The 20,311-nt window shown below is 35.3% G+C and overlaps 1 protein-coding gene across 2 annotated transcripts; it reads right to left on the reverse strand.

Moving 5' to 3' along the window:
* Window positions 1-1,749: 1,749 nt before the first annotated feature.
* Window positions 1,750-18,504, reverse strand: pcif1 (phosphorylated CTD interacting factor 1). 2 transcript variants are annotated; one of them, XM_048198595.1, is made up of 17 exons: window positions 18,367-18,504; window positions 15,233-15,375; window positions 15,031-15,155; window positions 13,637-13,774; window positions 13,365-13,504; window positions 12,135-12,289; window positions 11,091-11,238; window positions 10,908-10,991; window positions 10,731-10,830; window positions 10,478-10,640; window positions 8,181-8,356; window positions 7,994-8,080; window positions 7,724-7,908; window positions 6,712-6,805; window positions 6,461-6,636; window positions 4,393-4,686; window positions 1,750-3,682 (listed from the first exon to the last, which is right to left on the reverse strand). In XM_048198595.1, exons 2-16 carry the CDS (start codon window positions 15,354-15,356, stop codon window positions 4,419-4,421), a joined length of 2,163 nt encoding a protein of 720 aa, XP_048054552.1. In that variant the 5' UTR covers window positions 15,357-15,375; window positions 18,367-18,504; the 3' UTR covers window positions 1,750-3,682; window positions 4,393-4,418. The 2 variants fall into 2 exon arrangements, with proteins under 2 accessions (XP_048054552.1, XP_048054551.1); XM_048198594.1 differs by having other exon boundaries at window positions 1,750-4,686.
* Between the last annotated feature and the right edge of the window lie 1,807 nt (window positions 18,505-20,311).

Raw genomic sequence — 20,311 nt, forward strand, 5'->3', positions numbered from 1 at the left:
AGGTCGACACAACAACCTTTTAAACGTCTACAAACTCTCAAGTCTCAGTTGAGCTAAAGTGCACAGAAAAGTCATAAGTGAATCAATATCCTTTAAAAAGGTCTTGTTAATATAGCGGATAAATAAAACAAGTGTTAAGTGTTAAGTAAAATTAAATAGTCAAAGTCTACTGTATGCAGTAGGCTGCAGTCATGACCTCATCTGATAAATCAAACACAGAAACTACCTGCTAATGCGCTCACATTCACGTAAAGTATCCTTGTTGACAATTTTGGGTGAGTAAAGGCAAAACGCACAAGATATAGTACCTTCAATGTCCTTAGATGGCAATATCGCTTCTTTATATCAGAAAAAAAAACTGCTGCAGAAAAAGTTAGGTGCCTTGAAAAATGTAATTTGTAATTGCATTACTCATCACAAATGTAGTGGAGTAAAAAGTACATTTACTTGTTCTAAAATGTAGTCAAGTAGAGAGTAAAAGTTGGTAATATCTTTGATACTCAATACAACTACAAAGTAGCCAAAAAGATACTTAAGTACATTTACTCAAGTACTTTACACCTCTGCACTACAGTTTACTGTAGTAAAAACTAAAGTATACTACAGTATTACAGTTGATCAGTTCACTATAATTAATATTACAGTATGCTGTAGCGTTCATTAAAGTGTTGTAAATACTATAATATATACAGTATACTACAATTTACTGTAGTATGGTTCAAAAACACTATAGTATTTAATATAAATTAATATAGTATTTTTTTCACCTGGGATGGTACTTGCTTAAAAGGAATACATACACTGCCCTCAAAAAGCTTGGAAATGCCCTAGAAAAGTGGGGTTTTGGACAATATTGGCATGAATCCTTTTTAATTTGTGATAATTTTGCACTGATAAGGGACAACACAAACTATGAAAACATATTTTATTACATAAACAGTTTATACATAGAAAAAACTTAAATTTTCGATTCATCAAAATATCCAGCATTAGCAGCTATCTGACCTAAACTGGGTTCTGATTGGTTCATTGTAGTCTAAACTTAATTGGCAATCAGTTGTTGAAGCTATTAAGGTGTGCTGACCCAAAAATCTTTTACAAACCTGGGCCAAGTTTAAACCAGTAACCAGCATCACAGCTGGCAAAGGGGCGTGTCCGACTTTGACATGAATATATTGCCATTATTATGTAATCAAAATGAAAATTATTATTGCTGGTCTTCAATGATAATGTCAAGTTACTGTAATGTATTTGCACCAAAAAAATGATAAGGATTTATGCTGATATCGTCCAAAACCACACTTTGCCAGGGGTGTTTACAAACTTTTGGAGGGCAGTTTATATTGTTATTGTGTAATAAAATTTCTCATATTGTAAAATAAGGTTTTGATCCTTTTGCCAATCCCTATTTTTTGGTCTGTTTCCTTGTTCTAGCAGTTGCTTGTTTACTGCATGAAGAAGATTTATGCTGATATCGTCCAAAACCACACTTTGCCAGGGGTGTTTCCAAACTTTTGGAGGGCAGTGTATATGATACTGGTCAACTTTCCACATAATAAATGACTACCATATTTATGTACTATAGTACTACAAGGTACTTCAAAGTATACTATGCCAGGTTCACATAAAACATGGTATTACCATGGTACCATTGCCCTTAATAATACCACGGTATTTTTTGTTACTGTACAAATTTCAGCCAGTACCTTAAAGAGCAAGTATGTACAATAAATAACAAAATGCCAGAGATGAGTTCATGATTTCAATATTTTACTGAGCTTTTCTGATTCAGAGGAAAATCTTTATACCACTTTAGGTGATGGGGAAATGCCACAACACTGATAATATACAGGTAGAAGAAACAAATTATATAAGCACAGACATATTTACATTCACTGAATCTTTTCTTTATCAGAATAAGATTACAGGGGAGACATTCATGGCATTTTAGAGGACATTGAATCAACAAACGCAATGGCGACCAAATATAAATCAATCAACATGACTGATAAATGCGAATCGGTTAAAAGCCTAGTGTGGCAAAGCGTACAACTAACTAAACAATATAGATTTGTACAATTTATATATTGTTTTGTTTTTTTTTGTAATGAAAAATATCAGGTCATGCAAGATAAAAACCTAAACACACTCTTGTAAGAAAACAAAGAACAACAACAAAAAAAAAGAATTATAAAAATAAAGTTATGGATAAATGGATGTTTTTGCTGGTTACACTTTATGCATTACTGATGCAATCGTACACGGTTCTACTTTAAGATACAAGATAAATTCCTCCTTTTTTAATAACACTTTGGTTTAGTTTAAAACAACTATTTCATAAATTCTATAATTCATAAACAGTTTAGAACCAAAAAGTTAAATAAAAAAAAAATCATGGTGAAAAAGACATCTTTTGTGTTCTTTTCCAATAAACTCATAACAGCCGTGTGGGAAGAAAACAAATTCTGTACAACATCTACAGTTTTGCTGGTGATCCACTCTGAAATCCAACAAGTGCCCGATGCTCAATGTTATGCTGTGTTGGATTTTAAAAATGGCAAGCTGGGATACATTACGCATCGAACCACTGGAATGCTTTTAAACCTTACATAAAAGCCATTTCCCATGTCAATGTAGTCCAGTGAAAACAAACAAACAAACCTATACTTACTTACAGATGGAAGTGATTGGGTTTAATAAAGTGATAATATACAATACGAATTTCTACATGCGTTATAACATGGCAAAAAAAACAAAAACAAAAAAAATCCACCATTGTAGTGTTAACAATAGCAACATTTAAAGTCCAATTGTAGCAACAAATGCGATCAATAACTTTCTCTTTTCCTTTTTTTTTTAAAATGTACATTCAAAACGCTGCCCAGTGATACAATTTAAACTCAATATCATGTAAACAAATTTCTATGATTAGAAAAAAAAGTAATCTTTTAAAGCACTTTTCACAAACACGAAACAGTGAAATCAAGGCAATAGCAACGAATTCTAATAACTGGACTCTAATGCAGTTATTAAAGGAAGAATGTTTGCTTTTCTTCGTTTGAGTTTCCAGGTGTCGTTGCTCTCAATTATAAAACACCCGAAATGAGAGGTAGACTCACTGGAGAAAAATGAGGGGCGTACGCCATATTTAGGAGCCAATTCATTTTTCACTAAAACCACAAACAGGTGGAATAATGCTTTCGTAACTAATAAGAAATTTCACTTTTCTAAATGCTACAATTGATGTGACCCAGAATGCCACACTAGGTTCACACAGGCTTGTACTGTACAGAAAATGCAAATAAAAAGTACAAAATCTTTAAATAACTATCGTGTTCTGTACAATATTTTAGGAACGAAAGAAAACGGACTGGATTTGACTGCAAATGGATGACTATTTCTCTGCTTGTTTACTGACCTTTTGTTATTACATACAGTATATATTCTGTCATGAAGAATTCAAACATGTCTGCTCAACTTATAAAGGAACGCCTATGAATGCTAAAAACAAACGGGTTTAACAGGAAGCAACTAATGATTTGAGAAGCCCTAACGCTGATGCATGTCAAGATGAAGGCTTTTAAACATAGCTGCCTGATCGCCGATCGTCTTCTGACACAGAATTATATAAAAGAACGATAGACAAGCATCGGTGCATCGACTCTTTGACAGCTTCATATTCCTGCCAGTGAGAAAAGCACAAAGTTAAAGAGTGAATAATCAGAAAAAAGCCTGTCATATTTCACTCCAAAATCAATAGAAAGAAATTTTATTTTGTTTGGAAAATTGAGCCTATATGAGGCCCACGTTATTTCTATATATTATAATGCAAAACAAATGTATAATAATTCACTAGCGTAATGCAGGATGTATTTGAGTAAAGATATCCCAATGCTAATACATTCCATTGTGTTGAATTCAATTTTTGCTCATTTTATTTTTTTAATAGCATTGTAATAGTAACATTTTAACTGTAATAATACAGTAAATAATTACTGTAATACAAATGAAAATAATGTCATTCAAGTTTAACCACCATTGAGAAAATTGATGAAAAACTTTATGAAATATTTATGAAAAATATTGTTCTTTTGAACTTGGTGTGGAATATGACACGTTTTAATGAGATTCACCCATAAAGGCCAACAAAAAAAGAATATGATATGCTTGACTACATTTACCATCTCTTAAAAAAAAAGAAAAGAAGGTGACCAAACTATCTACAGACTGATAAAAAAAACCAACAATTATGAGACTCAAACCCCTAAAACAAATAATATTAAATAATAGAGGCGGAAGAAAGTAAACAAATCTTGCGTGAACATCTAAACCCAACAGCGCAATATTATATCTCTCATACAATCACAGACTCTTTCCCATAAACATACATACATGTGTCCACACGCCCAGCGCTGCATCTAAATGTTTGTTGTGTCCGGTGCAGTCTTGTCAACAGGACTGCTGTTGTCTTGACTTTTAGCAGAGCGCTCCTGGACCGGTTTGGAGTCTTTGTCTGCGGTACTGGTGGAAGAGGGACCAGGCGAGGGCAATGAACGCCCAGAGACCTTATACGCCCCCAGGAGCTCCTGGATTCTCTCCGTGGTGGGCTCCCATTTGGCAAAGCCAGCATTGTTTTGGAGGAAAATGACTGCCGTTCCATGGATGGCCTTGTAGTACATCTCTTCTCTGAAAGTCGAGAGACCAAACCACAAGTTAAACAATCTGTTTTGTGCAGTAAACAACTGCTAGAACAAGGAAACAGACCAAAAAATAGGGGTTGGCAAAAGGATCAAAACCTTATTTTACAAAATGAGAAATTTTATTACACAATAACAATATAAACTGCCCTCCAAAAGTTTGGAAACACCCCTGGCAAAGTGTGGTTTTGGACGATATAAATTATCATTTTTTGGTGCAAATACATTACAGTAACTTGACATTATCATTGAAGACCAGCAATAATAATTTTCATTTTGATTACATAATAATGGCAATATATTCATGTCAAAGTCGGACACGCCCCTTTGCCAGCTGTGATGCTGGTTACTGGTTTAAACTTGGCCCAGGTTTGTAAAAGATTTTTGGGTCAGCACACCTTAATAGCTTCAACAACTGATTGCCAATTAAGTTTAGAATACAATGAACCAATCAGAACCCAGTTTAGGTCAGATAGCTGCTAATGCGGGATATTTTGATGAATCGAAAATTTAAGTTTTTCCATGTATAAACTGTTTATGTAATAAAATGTTTTTGTAGTTTGTGTTATCATTGAATTATCACAAATTAAAAAGGATTCATGCCAATATTGTCGTAAACCCCACTTTTCTAGGGCGTTTCCAAACTTTTGGAGGGCAGTGTGCATCACAATATTATGGAAGCTTGTTTTCGCCACAGAATAAAAAATAAAGGTAATTGTGAATTTTTAATCTCACAACTCTTTTCTTCTTGCAACTGCTAGTTTTTAATCTAACAATTTTGAGGGAAAAAAAGTCAGAATTTCAAGATGGAAACTATATAAACCCAACAATAGCAAGAAAAAAAGTCAGAATTTACATTAAAAGTAGCAATTATCTTTTTTATATTTCGTGGCGGAAACAAGTTTCCATATGATATAGTTATTTTTGTTATTTTAATTTTATTATTAAAAATAAGAACAAAGAAGCAAATTACAAACAATAGGACAAATGCAATAGAACAAATACAAATTAAATAAATTAAAACATTTCTCATGTACAATAGGTTTATTTAGTAGGGGTGTAACGGTACACGTATTCGTACCGAAGCATTGCATTGCAACATTGTAGCCTAACCAACATTAACCACCAATAATTGCAATAAGCTCTGCGTTTTGTTACTTTTGATAGGAAACAAAGTGTCATCCTTCAAATTCTGTCCACTAAATCACAAAATTTAAACAGAAAATGCCGTTTCGACATGCTTTGATGCGCCGTGACAGATCACTGTACAGGCGCCTCAGTTCAACCGTTTATCCTTAAGAAACTTTTAGTTATAATTTAATTTAATATATTTAAAGACAAAAAACACAATTTGTTCAGTAAACCACTGTTTAATAATAAAAGCAGTTTTATGTTTTGTTGTACCGAAAACCGTACCGAACCGTGGCTTCAAAACTGAGGTACGTACCGAACCGTGAGTTTTGTGTACCGTTACACCCCTATTATTTAGTGATGTAAAATGAATGATTAAATGTGAAAATAAAACACTAAATTAAATTTAAAATGATTCTTAAAGACACACAAGCTATTCAGTAAAGAGAAGTGAGTGATTTCCTCTTTGTCTTTTGTTGATTGATTAACATTAATGACACAGACGGCAGCAGGTTTATTAGGCCGCCGTCACTTTAAGAGCGAATGCAAAGATCTAATATACTGACACAGATTTATATTGTCGGCATTATATATACCATCACACGGCCCAGCCCTACCAACAAATGTCTGACCTTTTGCAGATGTGCTGTGAGCCACTGCGGTACTCATGCTCGAAGGCAGGCACGGTCATCTGGTGCCTTCGGAAGCGGCTGGACTCCATCCGTGTGAGGGCAGGGGTCGGCGGGTCACGCCACTCCGGCACAAAGATGATGAAGGACAGAGGCTCGCTAGAGCGTTCCAGAAGATCCTGAGAAAGATGGTGAGACAATGAGAATCGATATTCCAATCTAACGAATTTGGGGTGAGATTAAGAGTCACACACCTCAAAGCGTGTCACCATGGCGTCCATGAGTTCCTCACAGAATGGAGGGTTTGCCTCAAATGAGCCACTGGCCGGAGAGAAGCTGAGAAAAGGCCTGAGGACAGACATGAGGAAGCGATACAGTAAAGCAAATTAACTTCTCTGACAGAAACCATGCTCGCTTTTATATAACAGCAGTGACAGAATAATTATTAAAGTCACAAAAGTGTGTATATATATATATATATATATATATATATATATATATATATATATATATATATATATATATTAGGGCTGTCAAGAGATTAAAATTCCAATTAATTAAATGATGTGGAAATGAATTAATCACAAATTAATTGCACATCAAATTTGGCTGAGAAATTAGCCAAAATGATAATTTAAAGTCATTACTGTGTAAAGCATCAAATAGACATTGCAAAAAGTAGATTCAGCAAGAAATATTTTATTTGATTTAAATTTTGGACCATAAGGTTGAGTAAATGATGAGTGAATTTTAATTATTGGGTGAAATATACATTTAATGTTTAATTTATTTATTTAAAATTAATATAGAAATTAGGGCTGCACGATTAATTGCACGAGATTGTCACGCGGACAAGCTACGCAATATCGTGTTCATAATCGCAGATGAATCGCTTTCGATTACGAACGTGATATTGCGTAGCTTGTCCGCGAACTACAGCTCTGTATATTAAGTGCCACTCCATTTGAAAGCAGGTGATGGACATTTACCGCTAATCACAGAACCGGCTTTACTGACGAGACACGCATGACAAAAGCATGCGATTAATCGTGCAGCCCTAATAGAAATATGAAAACATTATACTCTAAATAAGAAACTAACACGTGTGTGTGTACACTTAACATGACAGTACAGCAATGTATTACTTTGATAAACATATAAAACCAAAATAATACAGTATCATGTAAAAAATGTTTTTTGCATTTTTGTGGCTCATCTAATAAGTTTTTAGAACTCTGCATTTTTATCAAGAGCACATTTACATACCCTCGAGATCCAAAGAAGCCGTCAATGTCTGGAAATGCGGAGCAGAACTGCTTGAAATAGCAGTTCAGAGGAGAAGCGAAGCACTCAAAAGTTACTCCAAACTTTTTGTTGAGAGCCTCAAAGACGGGAACAGGCAGCGCCCCCTGCAGGCCAGACCCCTCGTTCACACCAGAGCCAAACATCACCTGTAATTCACAAGAGGGTGGAAACATATGTTGATGCTGCATTTGCTTTCCTGATTGATTAACAATACTTGTAAACTTGTCTTACCTGGTATCTTTTGATAAGGCACCACACACGAGACAGGAACTTTTCAAACCTTGGGTCATCTATACAGCTATATCGATACAGGAGTTCCTGTTTATATCAGAGAAAGAAATGCAACAAAATAAAAATCCAATGTAGTGTAAGTTTCTGGCTTTAATTTGTTTTGAGCTAGTGTTTAGCATGTACACACCAATTTGTTGAAATGACCGCGGTTGACCTTCACCATTTCCCCTTTATACCGTAGACAAGCGATGTCATTCTCGAAGTGCAGCTCAACGCGCGGCTGAGGAGGAGACTGGATGGACAGTCTGACTGGATAGCAATACACCAACCGGTTCTGGACCTCTGTCGACTCTGTGCTGTCCACTTTAAAACAAGAAGAGTAGTTCAGAGGAGCTCTAAACAAAGTCAAACCAAGAGCAAATATTGGCACCAGGGCCAAAATTTCATCCTTTTTTGGAGTTGGTCGATTTTTTTCTAACAATAAAACCCTCACTGACCATTTTCCAGATTCATGGATGACATAAACCTGCATTTGACTGATTTTATTTAAATGTATTGCCATATCAGCTTCACAGGTTATTACACGACAACATTCAAATTCAACATTCAACTATAATAACTACAATATAAGTGCATTTTATAAAATTCTACTTAGAAGAAAAAAAAAACAGACTAAAAGACTAAAGAGTTTTGTATATACTGCTATATAGAAGATTCTTTGAAAGGACCAATTAACAATTTATTGCCAGTACGTCTTACAAAATAAGTCCTTCAAAGTCTGCCCTGATTGTCTCGTGACATTAAAAGTACACTATGTAACTTAGTTCAAAATGATTAATTTAAATAATGAGTTAATACATCTTCCAAAACGTGCTTTTTGTCTTAGCCTGATTCACTATGGTAATCCTATGGTATTATAAGTGTTCGAATTTTAGACCTAGTGGGATGGTTCTCACAGGAAATAGCGTATATATGTCTTGTGTGTCTTGTCATATCTGTAAATAGAGTTTGCAAAGTTGCCCCGGCTACTTTGATGCTTGTCTGGTGTGGGAGTGGCAGAGGTTAGTCGTCACAACAAGTGGGAAAGGTTGACATGGAGTAGCTAATTCTGCAACCTCCGAAGAATCACCCGTTTTAAACAAATGCTGAACAGAGGAGAGTCTAATGCAAAAATAGAACACAACAGAGCTTGTAATAAAACAAGAATCAACATTGGCTTGGCTTTTCGGAGATGGCGAGAACTGAGGAATCTGAAATGTTGTAAAAGCGACACAGAGATAGAGCTGCACGATTCTGGATGAATTGAGATTCACAATTTTTTTGTTTCAAATAGAGATCACGATTAATACATTTGTATGATTTAAAAAAAAAAATCGGTTTGAATGAATGATTCAATGACTCATTCATAAATACTACACTTTTTTCATTACTGGATGAATCAGCGTTTTTGAATGAATCGCTTGAATGAATGATTCAATGACAAATACATTTGTTTTAAGTCACTTGTCCCCACCTACTTGCGTAACGGTGTAATTGACAGAATCTTTATTTGAAGCACCAAGGTGATTTACTCTATTTTGATCGCTAGGCATCAGTGTTTATACCCGAACTGTAAACATTTATCCCAGTAATTCAGTGATAATTTGAATATTTGTAACAGAAATAATTATAATGTGTGGTTGAAAAGCTGTTTCTTACCTATACATGACAACTCCTCTATCTGGGTCAGCAGCAGCGCAAAGGCAGATCTGAATGCTCCGATGTGATTTTGTCAAAGGTTTAATAGACATAGAACCGTCGTCATTGAGGAATAAGGTGTTTGAATCGAGATCATGATCTTTTAACGTTTAATTGTGGTGCTCTATGCAGAGATGATGTTTTTATTACTCTACAGGCGAGTAAGGTATTTCATTGAACACATAAATTGCTATATGTAGCTCTCTAACAGAGTTATGTAAAGAATGTAAAGAATTATCTATTGTGAAGGCTCATTTCATTACGGTTGTTGTAGTGCTGTGCTGGATTTTATTTTCAAGGAAGTATAGCGTCTATTAATGGGTAAAGCTACAGTAATGTCTTCTGAGATCCTTTCCATCTAAACTGGTTATATCTCTTAAGCCTAGTAGTGAATGATTTATGAACAGTGGAATAACCATATTCATCCACACATTCACGCAGAGCTGAAGCTCAACCAAAACATTCTTTATGAAAAATGCATTCAGTTTTGTTTAACCGCTAGAAGGCCAAAAGTTACATAGTGTACCTTTAAAAATTGGGCAGAGCAAAAACAAAAAAAACAAATCAGTTGATGCTACAACATTGACATTTTGGTGCTTCTTCACCCTTCAATAAATGCCCATTAGGCCTATATGACACCATTGTATGATCATGTTTGGATTTTTAAAAAAGTACATGCATCTTTTTCCCACCACAGGATTTATTTCAAATAATGTTTTTCCTCACATTCTGCTTGCCATCTCCTACCTGAGATGTTGCACTCTTTAAGCAGAGTGAGGTGAGCCTGACGGATCCTGCGCACATATTCCGCAGAAATGTGATAGATCTTTGAACAGATGCCCTCAACAGAGTCCTTCGCCACGGCCGTCACGTGCGGGCCGCACTGCTTCCGTAAGTGCTCGAGCCGATCCTGAGGAATGATCCCATTACGGTCATGTATATGTACGCCTTAAAATGCTGTCTAGGTAGGAGGCTCAGAACAAAACTACTGAGAATGTACCATGTAGTCCTCCTTGCTGGCAGAATGGTCTCGTCTCAGCCAGTTCATCGTGTCCTCGACGTTCCACTTCACCACCTTCCGACTATCAGGAGTTGCATTTCTGTGCAAACATGAAATATACTTTCAGACAACGTTCATGTTAGTCTCAAAACCTTAGTAACCAACATGAATAATTACCTGGAGTCAATCATTTTCTTGGCCGCCTCTGCATATTTAAACAAGAGCTTCCTGGCCTCTTCCTTGTATTTGATTCGAGAGAGCCTAACATTTGTTGCGAGGAAAATTAGAAAATTATAAAAGCATTTCCATATTGAACACAAAAGCAACTTGGTTATTTGACAAACACTTATGTTTTAGTACCTGATGGGGATGTCGTTCATGATCTCTCTGAACATGGACGGGGAAATGACCGGGTCGCACTCGCTGGGCAAGAGCGGATCCAGACCTTTATCCACCACTTTTCTCTCCAAAAGCCAGCGGTTGAAGGATTCCCGTGGAGGCTCTATACCTGAAAACAGTCAATCTCCAATTATTCCTAAATAATAATCTCTAAATTACAATTATACAATTTAAAAGTTTGGGGTTTGTAGGATGTTTTTTAATGATTTTGAAAGAAGTCTCTTCTGCTCCCCAATGCTGCATTTATTTATTTATCAAAAATAAAGTAAAAACAGTAATATTGCTAAATATTACAATTTACAACAGTTTTCTATTTGAATATGCAAAGCTGAATTTTCAGCATCATTACTCCAGTCTTCAGTGTCACATGATCCTTCAGAAATCATTCTAATATGATGATTTGCGTCTCAAGAAACATTTATTTTATTATCAATGTTGAAAACAGTTGTGCTGCTTGAAATTTCTTTAATACAAAGTTTAAAAGAACAACATTATAAATGGCTTTACTGTCACTTATGATCAATTTAATGCATCCTCACTTAATAAAAGTATTAATTTCTTCACAAATCCTTCTGACCCCAATATATAAAGTTTATAAACTAGTTACAAATATTTATGGGGCTCATCCTTCTCAGCAAGTTACCAAATGATTTAAAAGAACCGTGCAGCATTGAAGATTCAAACTTTGAGATAGCTGTAGTTTCAATATTAGCAGTTTCCTTCCGGTAGCTTTGCAATGCATTCATAACTATTAACATTTACCCAGACAAGAACTGGCTGTGAATATGGAGGTGGGTGGACCAGTGCTGGGAATTATCTAACTAAAAGTAGCAAAGCTACTAACTTCAGTAGTATGAAATTAGCTCAGCTGTTTCAAAACAGTGTAGCATGACAAAACAATACGATGCTGATTTTGTTACACTAGTATTAATATGATTAATCTCTCATATGCAGAATGTCAAGCTTTTCTTTCATGGGAAAACATGACAGCAGCGTCTCACATACCCTCACGCTGAGAGCACAGCTCGTGGTAGTGCTGCCGCAGTTTGGTGGTGAGTTGCGCTCTCTGCAACTCGATCTCCGGGTGTGGAGGGAGGTGGTTCGCTGGGGCTCGCTCTCGGATCACAGCGTTGGTCTGAATGTCCAGGTCCCAGTACACTCTGAAACACAAAGTCCAGTTCAGACATGTCACAGCGCAGAGTCGTATCATGTTTACAGAGCTTAACAGCTGTAAGAGCTCAATATGAACTCTAAAATAACTAGAAAATCATGTAATGTCTAAGCAATAGAGCTGCTGCTGCTGAACCATTAATTGTTACAAGGTCTTGATCTTGATTCAAAACACCCACACAAACTTATTCCTAAACGACAATGATTCAGCTCTGTCGTACTTATCTAATAAACCTTAGATAAGTACGATCACACTGAATCAAATATGTGTTGGCGCTGCCGCTGATCCAGAAAGAGCAGTTTTCATGTATAGGTATGAAACAGCTTCACAAACAGTCTTTTTAACCACACAATGTCATTATTTCTGTCTCACAATAATTCAGATAACCAGACATTCTGGTATAAAAGTATATACAGTTCAGATATAAATATTGATGTCTATGGTAGTGATCAAAATAGACTAAATCAGTAAAAATCATCTATTAAAAGTAACTTGAAGCTTCAAATAAACATTGTATTAATTATACACCAGTAGGTGGCGACAAGTGACTTGAAAAAAAATGATCATTAGCTATGTTTTATGCACAATTTGGGATATCGCATAAAAAAAAAACCTGCTGGATGGAAACGCCAAGATGCGCATAAGTTTTAAAAATATGCGTAAAAACCTAACTGAGTCAGATACATCCGATTATGAAACATGCGCATAAACTATAATGGAAACACATTTACATAATAAATTCCTGAATGCGCATCAAAAAAAATAAAAATAAATAAATAAATAAATAAATCATGTGACTTTGCACGATGGGACGGCATAACTGGACTAACCAGCGGACCGATCTCGTGCATCTGAAAGCATCTCCTTTTGCACTGAACTTTGAGTGTCGTAACTTTGCAGATGTTGTTTATGCTCAAACAGCAACATTACACATTAACTAAAGTTAAAAATGTGAAATCATAATCAACCACCCTTTTAAAGCAGATGCTTTCAGCCAAAGTGACTTATAAATGAGGAACATTGCAAACATGGGACAAATCGGAAAAGACGAGCTCCATACTCACACAGAGGGCCGGTACGGAGCCGGCGCGGGCACGCCGGCCTGGCCTTGTTTATCATCTGTGGCGTTGACCCAGGGTTTGACTCCTGGCGTGCTGGGAGAAATAGGGACAGTAGGAGTGGTTGGAGTGACAGGAATCTCAACCTGAAATCAGAAAATGTATTCACTAAAAATGACTAAAACCAGCAGTTGTTGCTAAAAATATATATAGAGTAAGGAAATATCAAATAAGCAAGCTACTTCACATCTATTTCTGCTATTAGGACGAAAACTGACCTTCGGCCTCTTGAAACTGTTAGGGCCTGCTTGAGAAGCATCCTCTGATGGATGTCTCTTACGCTGCCCGTTTCCCAGACCTGCGTCGCTAATCGCCTCACCAGAGGCTGGAGCCGCGTTCAACCCCAGAGGATCCGACTGAAACAATGGCAAATACAGGACAATGTTGTTATTTTATTATCATTAAAAATGATTTTGTTAATTGAAGTAAAGCTGAAATATAAATATTAGATGAAAAACTTAAAACTACCAGAAATAAAAATAAGTTTACGAAACAAAATTACTAAAACTAAAATAAAATTAAAGCTAAATAGAAAGATTAAAAAACAAAAACTAATAAAAATGGCAAAAGTACATAAAACAAAAAAACTGGAAAAAATAAAAACAAAAGCTCATTTAAAATATTAATAAACTATGCAAACTATAACATTAAATAATACTGACATACAGAACATGTGTTCTGTGAAAATGTGTACTTTAAAATTAGATTATAGATTGTTTAGATTAGAACTGTGTCATTGTGCAGAGTACAAATACAGAGCCAATAAAACGCAGTCAGCAACTAAACAGAAGCACAAATAGCAATATAAGTTTTAAATAAAAAATATAGTAATAAAGACTTTAACAGTGGATAAATTGAGGATCGCAATTTTTTTGTTTCAAATAAAAATCAGGATTCTGAACAGACAACTAAACAAAAAAATGGCATTTACTAACAGCTCTGAAAATATGTTAATTGCTGCAGTCCATTTAAAATATTTATATCTGAATGAATTATTTTTTTAAAAACGTTTCAATGAATCACTCATAAATGCTTCACTTGTTTCATTACGGTATGAATCAGTTTTTGAACAAATCTATTGAATGAATGATTCAATGACAAATTAATACATTTTTTAACAGTCACTTGTCGCCACCTAGTGGCGTAACAATGTAATGATACAATCCTTATTTGAAGTGCCAACTTACTTTCAAAAGGTGATTTACTCTATTTTGATCGCTATACCATAGCCATCAGTGTTTATATCCAAATTAATATTAATATAAATATAATAGGATAATATAATTAATATAAACTTTTATCCCAGTATTTCTGTGATAATATAAATATTTGTAACACAAAAATAACAAAACTGTGTGATTTTGTCAAAGGTTTATTAGACGCAGGTGGATAGTTGTCATCATTTGGGTGTTTGAATCAAAATTGCGACCTTTTAACAATTAATTGTGCAGCTCTAATGAATAACACTAAAATAACACAGACACAGGAAAACTATTACACATTTTGTCTTATATCTAAAGAACCTGTATGAACAATAAACCCCATCAAAGTTCTTCCCTAAATGTTACATCCATAATAATGAGATTTAATTGGTTCTGAAGACTGAACTTACAATGACATCATGCTGCCCCAGGACTGGCATCTCCCACAGCGACTGGTTAGTAAATCGATTGAAGTAATACGGCCGATTCTCCCTTTTACTCCAACATTTTGACCATCCAGCCTGAATCAGCTCATCTGAAAGTGAAACTAAAAATCAGATGCATAGATTCACAGGGTGTCCCGTTGGTCACTTAAGCCTCATAGATACGGACCTGGCAGCTCTTGGATGGGTTTGCTGGTTGAGGGCGAGAATGGAGCCGCCTGTGACGTGGACCCGGTGGGCGACATGACCAGTGCCGAGTCTGCCTTTATTGTTCCGTGGTTTTCACTCGTCATAGCTCCTCATTTGTCCTGTCTTATGATAGAAAAGTTTTCATCTTTACAAAATGTAAGCATTGCAATTCTGAGACTGCTAAAGGACATATTAAAGGATTAGTTCACACAAAAATGAAAATTCTGTCATTAATTACTCACCCTCACGTCGTTCCACACCCGTAAGACCTTGTTTTAGCCTCTAATAGACTGCAATGTTATTACCACTTTCAAGTCCCAGAAAAATGTCTTTATTACATTTCTTGGCCTTGAAAGTGGTAATAACAGAGGCCAAAAAACTCATGGATTTCATCAAAAATATCTCAAATGTATCCAAAAATATCTTAATTTGTGTTCCGAAAATGAATGAAAGTCTTATGGGTTTGGACCAACATGAGGGTGAGTAATTAATGACAGAATTTTCATTTTTGTGTGAACCCTTTAACCCTAAATGTGTTTGGGGTCTGACACCGTGTATAAAACATGAATAAATGCAAAATAAATTTCACATCCTAAGCTTACTTTGTGATAAAAAAGAAAGATTAAAGTTTCAATAATAAATTTTGTATAGGTCAAAAGAACATTAAAGGTGCAATATGTAAGAATTTTGCAGTAAAATATCCAAAAACCACTAGGTCAGTGTTATATATTTTGTTCACTTGAGTACTTACAATATCCCAAATGTTTGCAACTATTTGTAAATCGTGAGAAAATTGCAATTTTAACCAAGGCTGCGGGACGTGAGGAGTCGCCTGTCAATTGCGTCATACCCGCGTTACCCTCGGTTTCTGGTTTTATTTTTTGTAGAAACCATGGAAACACCAGACGCTTTAATATTTACATGTTTTAATAGACAAGGGAACATCTGTTTGTTTACGTTTATGAACAGAAAACGAATTGTTGTTATATGGCTCAACACGTTTAGTCTTATTGTCTAAATCTAATTTTCTTAATTTTTTGCGAGTACCATGCTTCACCATGCCTCAGAGAAAAACACTATTTTGTCAAATAGCTAACATAGCATAATCAAATGCAGCTTTATTATTATTTAGTAACAGTAAACAGCATTTTCTCCATCATACAATATGTTTTTAAATGAATTGCATGCCATTTATCAACACAAGCCATCCAGCATTTAATATGATATTGTAAAATCAATCTATCTTACTGCAGTGTGTAACAGTGTCTCACAGTAGCCGCCGACCGAACGCTCAGAGTAACGTTATAAACATCATTTAATACACTCAAACGTATCTAATATGATAAACGGAGCTGCGTTACCTCATACTCATGACCGGAAAAGCGGAAGCAGCGATGGCAACTGTGTCATAATAAAAGTCCCGCTGCTCGTGAGGCGTGTTGCGGAATCGCTCCAGCGGCCTCGTTCAGCTACACTCGGCCCTGCTCTGCGTCATACTACAGTAACGTTAATAATCGCATCCATGAACATGATTTCTTCCCGAGTCCTATCCCGATTATTTCCACCGGCTGTGAGGTGAAGACCACATGTCCCAATATTCTGCCCTCAAACTTGGCGTCATCAAGCTACGCCTTTGTTTTGAATAGGCTTCTAGCAACCTCTAGCGGACAGAAAATATTACATATTGCACCTTTAACTCACCAAAACAAAGTCAACATAGTATAATTCAATTCAACTTTATTAATTCCAAATTCAATTCAGTTGTGGACATACAAATAAAACAGACTGAAGCAGAAGCCTGTAATCAATGAAATAGTTCTTCAAACTCTGCCTGGGTGAATGTGAAAGAAAAACTCTACAGGAAAATAATGAAACATCAACATAATGAAAGTGAAACTTTAGTTACACATGCACTAAAAGAGTTCAAAAGCGTTTCAAACAATCATTTCATTCATAGATATGAGATATGATTACCTGAGTAATTTTCAATTTAACGTTATTAATTGTAAATAAAACAGAGACTGAAGCAGAAGCCTGTAATCAATGAAATAGTTGAGTAAGAGGTAAGAAAATAATGACAGATTTTTATTTTTTAGGTCTGCTTGGGTGAATGTGAAAGAAAAACTCTGCAGGAAAATAATGAAATGTAAACATAATGAAAGTTACATGATTATTTCATTCAAATGATGATTATCATGGTAATTTTTGGTACATTGTAAACAATATTGTACCTCATAGGCAAGTATTCAGTGGTACACTGATGGTAATGTTTTTAAATTATATATAGACACTCTCTATGTACTTCTGAGGAATAACTTACCATGGTAATACCATGGTAAATGTAAAGGCGCCATGGTATTACGTTTAACATTTATTTCGCTGGCTCGATTAAATATTGATATTAAGTAATTTATCGCTCAATCTCAGAAAAGGTTTATTTCCCTCAAATAAACCTTTCAAAAAGCACTATGGCGGTGACACGGTACAGTAATGTATCGGATAGTAATACGATTGTACCATAGTATCACAATACGTCTTTTTGGTTACTAACCCCGGGTATACATCACATATCTATTCTACGATTGTGTTTACTGCGTTTATCGTCGTTAATAAGAGCGCAAATGAGTGAAAGAAGGGCACGCATGCGCCTGCTACGCCGCCCACCCCAGATCGAGCCGCCCGAAAACAAACCCGAAGGAGGAGGAGAAAAACATCCAACAAAGAGCAACGGCAGCACAAGACTCTGTGCTGGATAGAGCAGGTAAAATAAGATCAAGTGGCGTATCATCTGGCTTCATTTGGGTACAGAAAGGACGAGGATACATAGGGCCATCAACACAGTGTGTCAAACTGCTCATTTATTGAGTTTAAACCCCGTCCATTTTCGACCGTTACGACCACAAATTTTAGGCGCGCACTTTTGCTTCGTGGAAACGGTCGACAAGATGGCGCGCGCTCTCGCATACTAGGCGCCGCGCTCACTGCGCATTATAATGTCTGTTTATTGCGTGCATTACGCACGTTTGCAGCAACCGAGGGGATATTATTGTGCCCCGTGCATTCCGCCACTCGCCCATAGGTCTAGTGCTGCTCTTCAATGGCTGAATCCCTTACCTTGGAGAGGTTTGATCGGAGTCCTCAATAGGCTTTGCTCTATTCGGTTCGGACCCGCCTCCGCCTCTCCCTCCCCACCGACTCCGCCATCTTGTATCGGGCACTCGGACGCGGTTAATGCGCAGGCGCGGGTTTAGTTGCCATCCGCAGTGGAAGTCGTCAAACCCGAGCGGCCATTTGTAGAGAGGCGTTAATTCATTTTCAGAAATGACACACATAAACTAATTGTTTTGTTTGTTTATTGGAAACTGCGTGAATGTTCTTTGTTGTTGTCCTGAAAATGTTTGTACATTTGCTTCAATAAAAATAGCGATGTCTAGTCTATGTTTTAATTTCTTGTCATTTTTTAATGTATTTCTATTTAGCTTTATTTTTATTTCAGTTTTGTTTGAACCATTTTAGTACTTCAACAGATTTCTTTTTGCAATCTTATATTTTATTCCCGCTTTATATCAACTACTGAAAACAATATTTAATAGTGTTAGTTACATTTACTTTAGTAAAAATGGCTATGTTTTGAATGTATTATTATTAACTAAAGCACATCAAAACTCCATTAAAATATAAGATAGGAAATGTAAGTATATGAAATCCAGTCATAAACAGATATTTAAGACCCAAATTAATCCTAAAGTCTTAACACTTACACCTCAACACCTCCTCTATCATCATTATATTGTAGTTACAATTATAATATCAGAAGAAACCTAAAGATTTTCTTGACTTTTAGAAATTAAAATCTACAAATAAAGACTGTTTAAATAATTTTTTCTTGTCAATGTTTGCTTATGAACTCTACCACCGTTCAACTTTTACACATTTTACTTATGTCATTTGAACTATATTTGTGAATTGCACATTCGGCTCGTTTCCTGTTTGTACATCATGTCATTTGCACTACATTGGTCATGTGCACTTTGTGCCTCATTTGACATTTGCACTTGAACTATATTTTTTTGCATTTAAATTGCACTTGCTGGCTGTTTCATTGGCTCTCAGTTTCAAATATGAATATCTAAATAAATTATAAATCTAGTTAGGTGTGAATACATTTTCTGTCACTGTGATTTTACTATGATTTATGTAATATTGTAGTATTTAGGTCTATTAATATTTTATTATTTTCATACTTTTCAGTTTTCATTTTAGTTTAAGTTTTAGTAATTAAGTTGTACTTTTGTAATTTTTTAAATATTCCTATTATAGCTTTTATTTATTTTTATTTGAGTTTTCGTAATTTTTTAGTGTGATTTTTATGTATCATACTATATATATATATATATATATATATATATATATATATATATATATATATATATATATATACAGTCAAACCAAATTTTATTCAGACACCTTTCATTCATTAATTCAGTTCATTCACTATAGTTTAAAAAAATGGTAATAAAATATGACAAGTTCTCAGAGTTAAACTGTGTCAGAAAAAAATAATCTTAATTATGTCAGATAACACTTAAGCAAAACATGGTCAGGTCAAAGTGTGAATCATTTTTGGTCAATTTTTATAATATGTCACAGTTTCATTTGCTATCCTCACTTACATTAATTAACTATAGTGTCCTGCACCCACTAGTAAAAATATATAAAAAATGTCTGTTATATATGTATATATATATATATATATATATATATATATATATATATATATATATATATATATATATATATACACAAAGCCCTGCATGTCAAGCCATTCATCAGGGCCGGTGGTCTACAGAAGTTGTGCGAGGCCTCTGAGGGACTTCTGGTCTTTGGTGGGAAACCAAATCAAATCTTGCTTCTAAACTTGTACTCATTCGCCTAAAGAATATACGGGATGCATTTCCTCACCCCTATTTTCAAACAGGTTTAAGCCTATAACTAAAAAGGAAAATTTGATGTGCTTCACCCCATAATTGGTGGCCAAAAACCATTACATGGCATTTTT

Source organism: Megalobrama amblycephala, linkage group LG8, assembly GCF_018812025.1.
Source record: "Megalobrama amblycephala isolate DHTTF-2021 linkage group LG8, ASM1881202v1, whole genome shotgun sequence".
Classification (NCBI taxonomy): Eukaryota; Metazoa; Chordata; class Actinopteri; order Cypriniformes; family Xenocyprididae; genus Megalobrama; species Megalobrama amblycephala.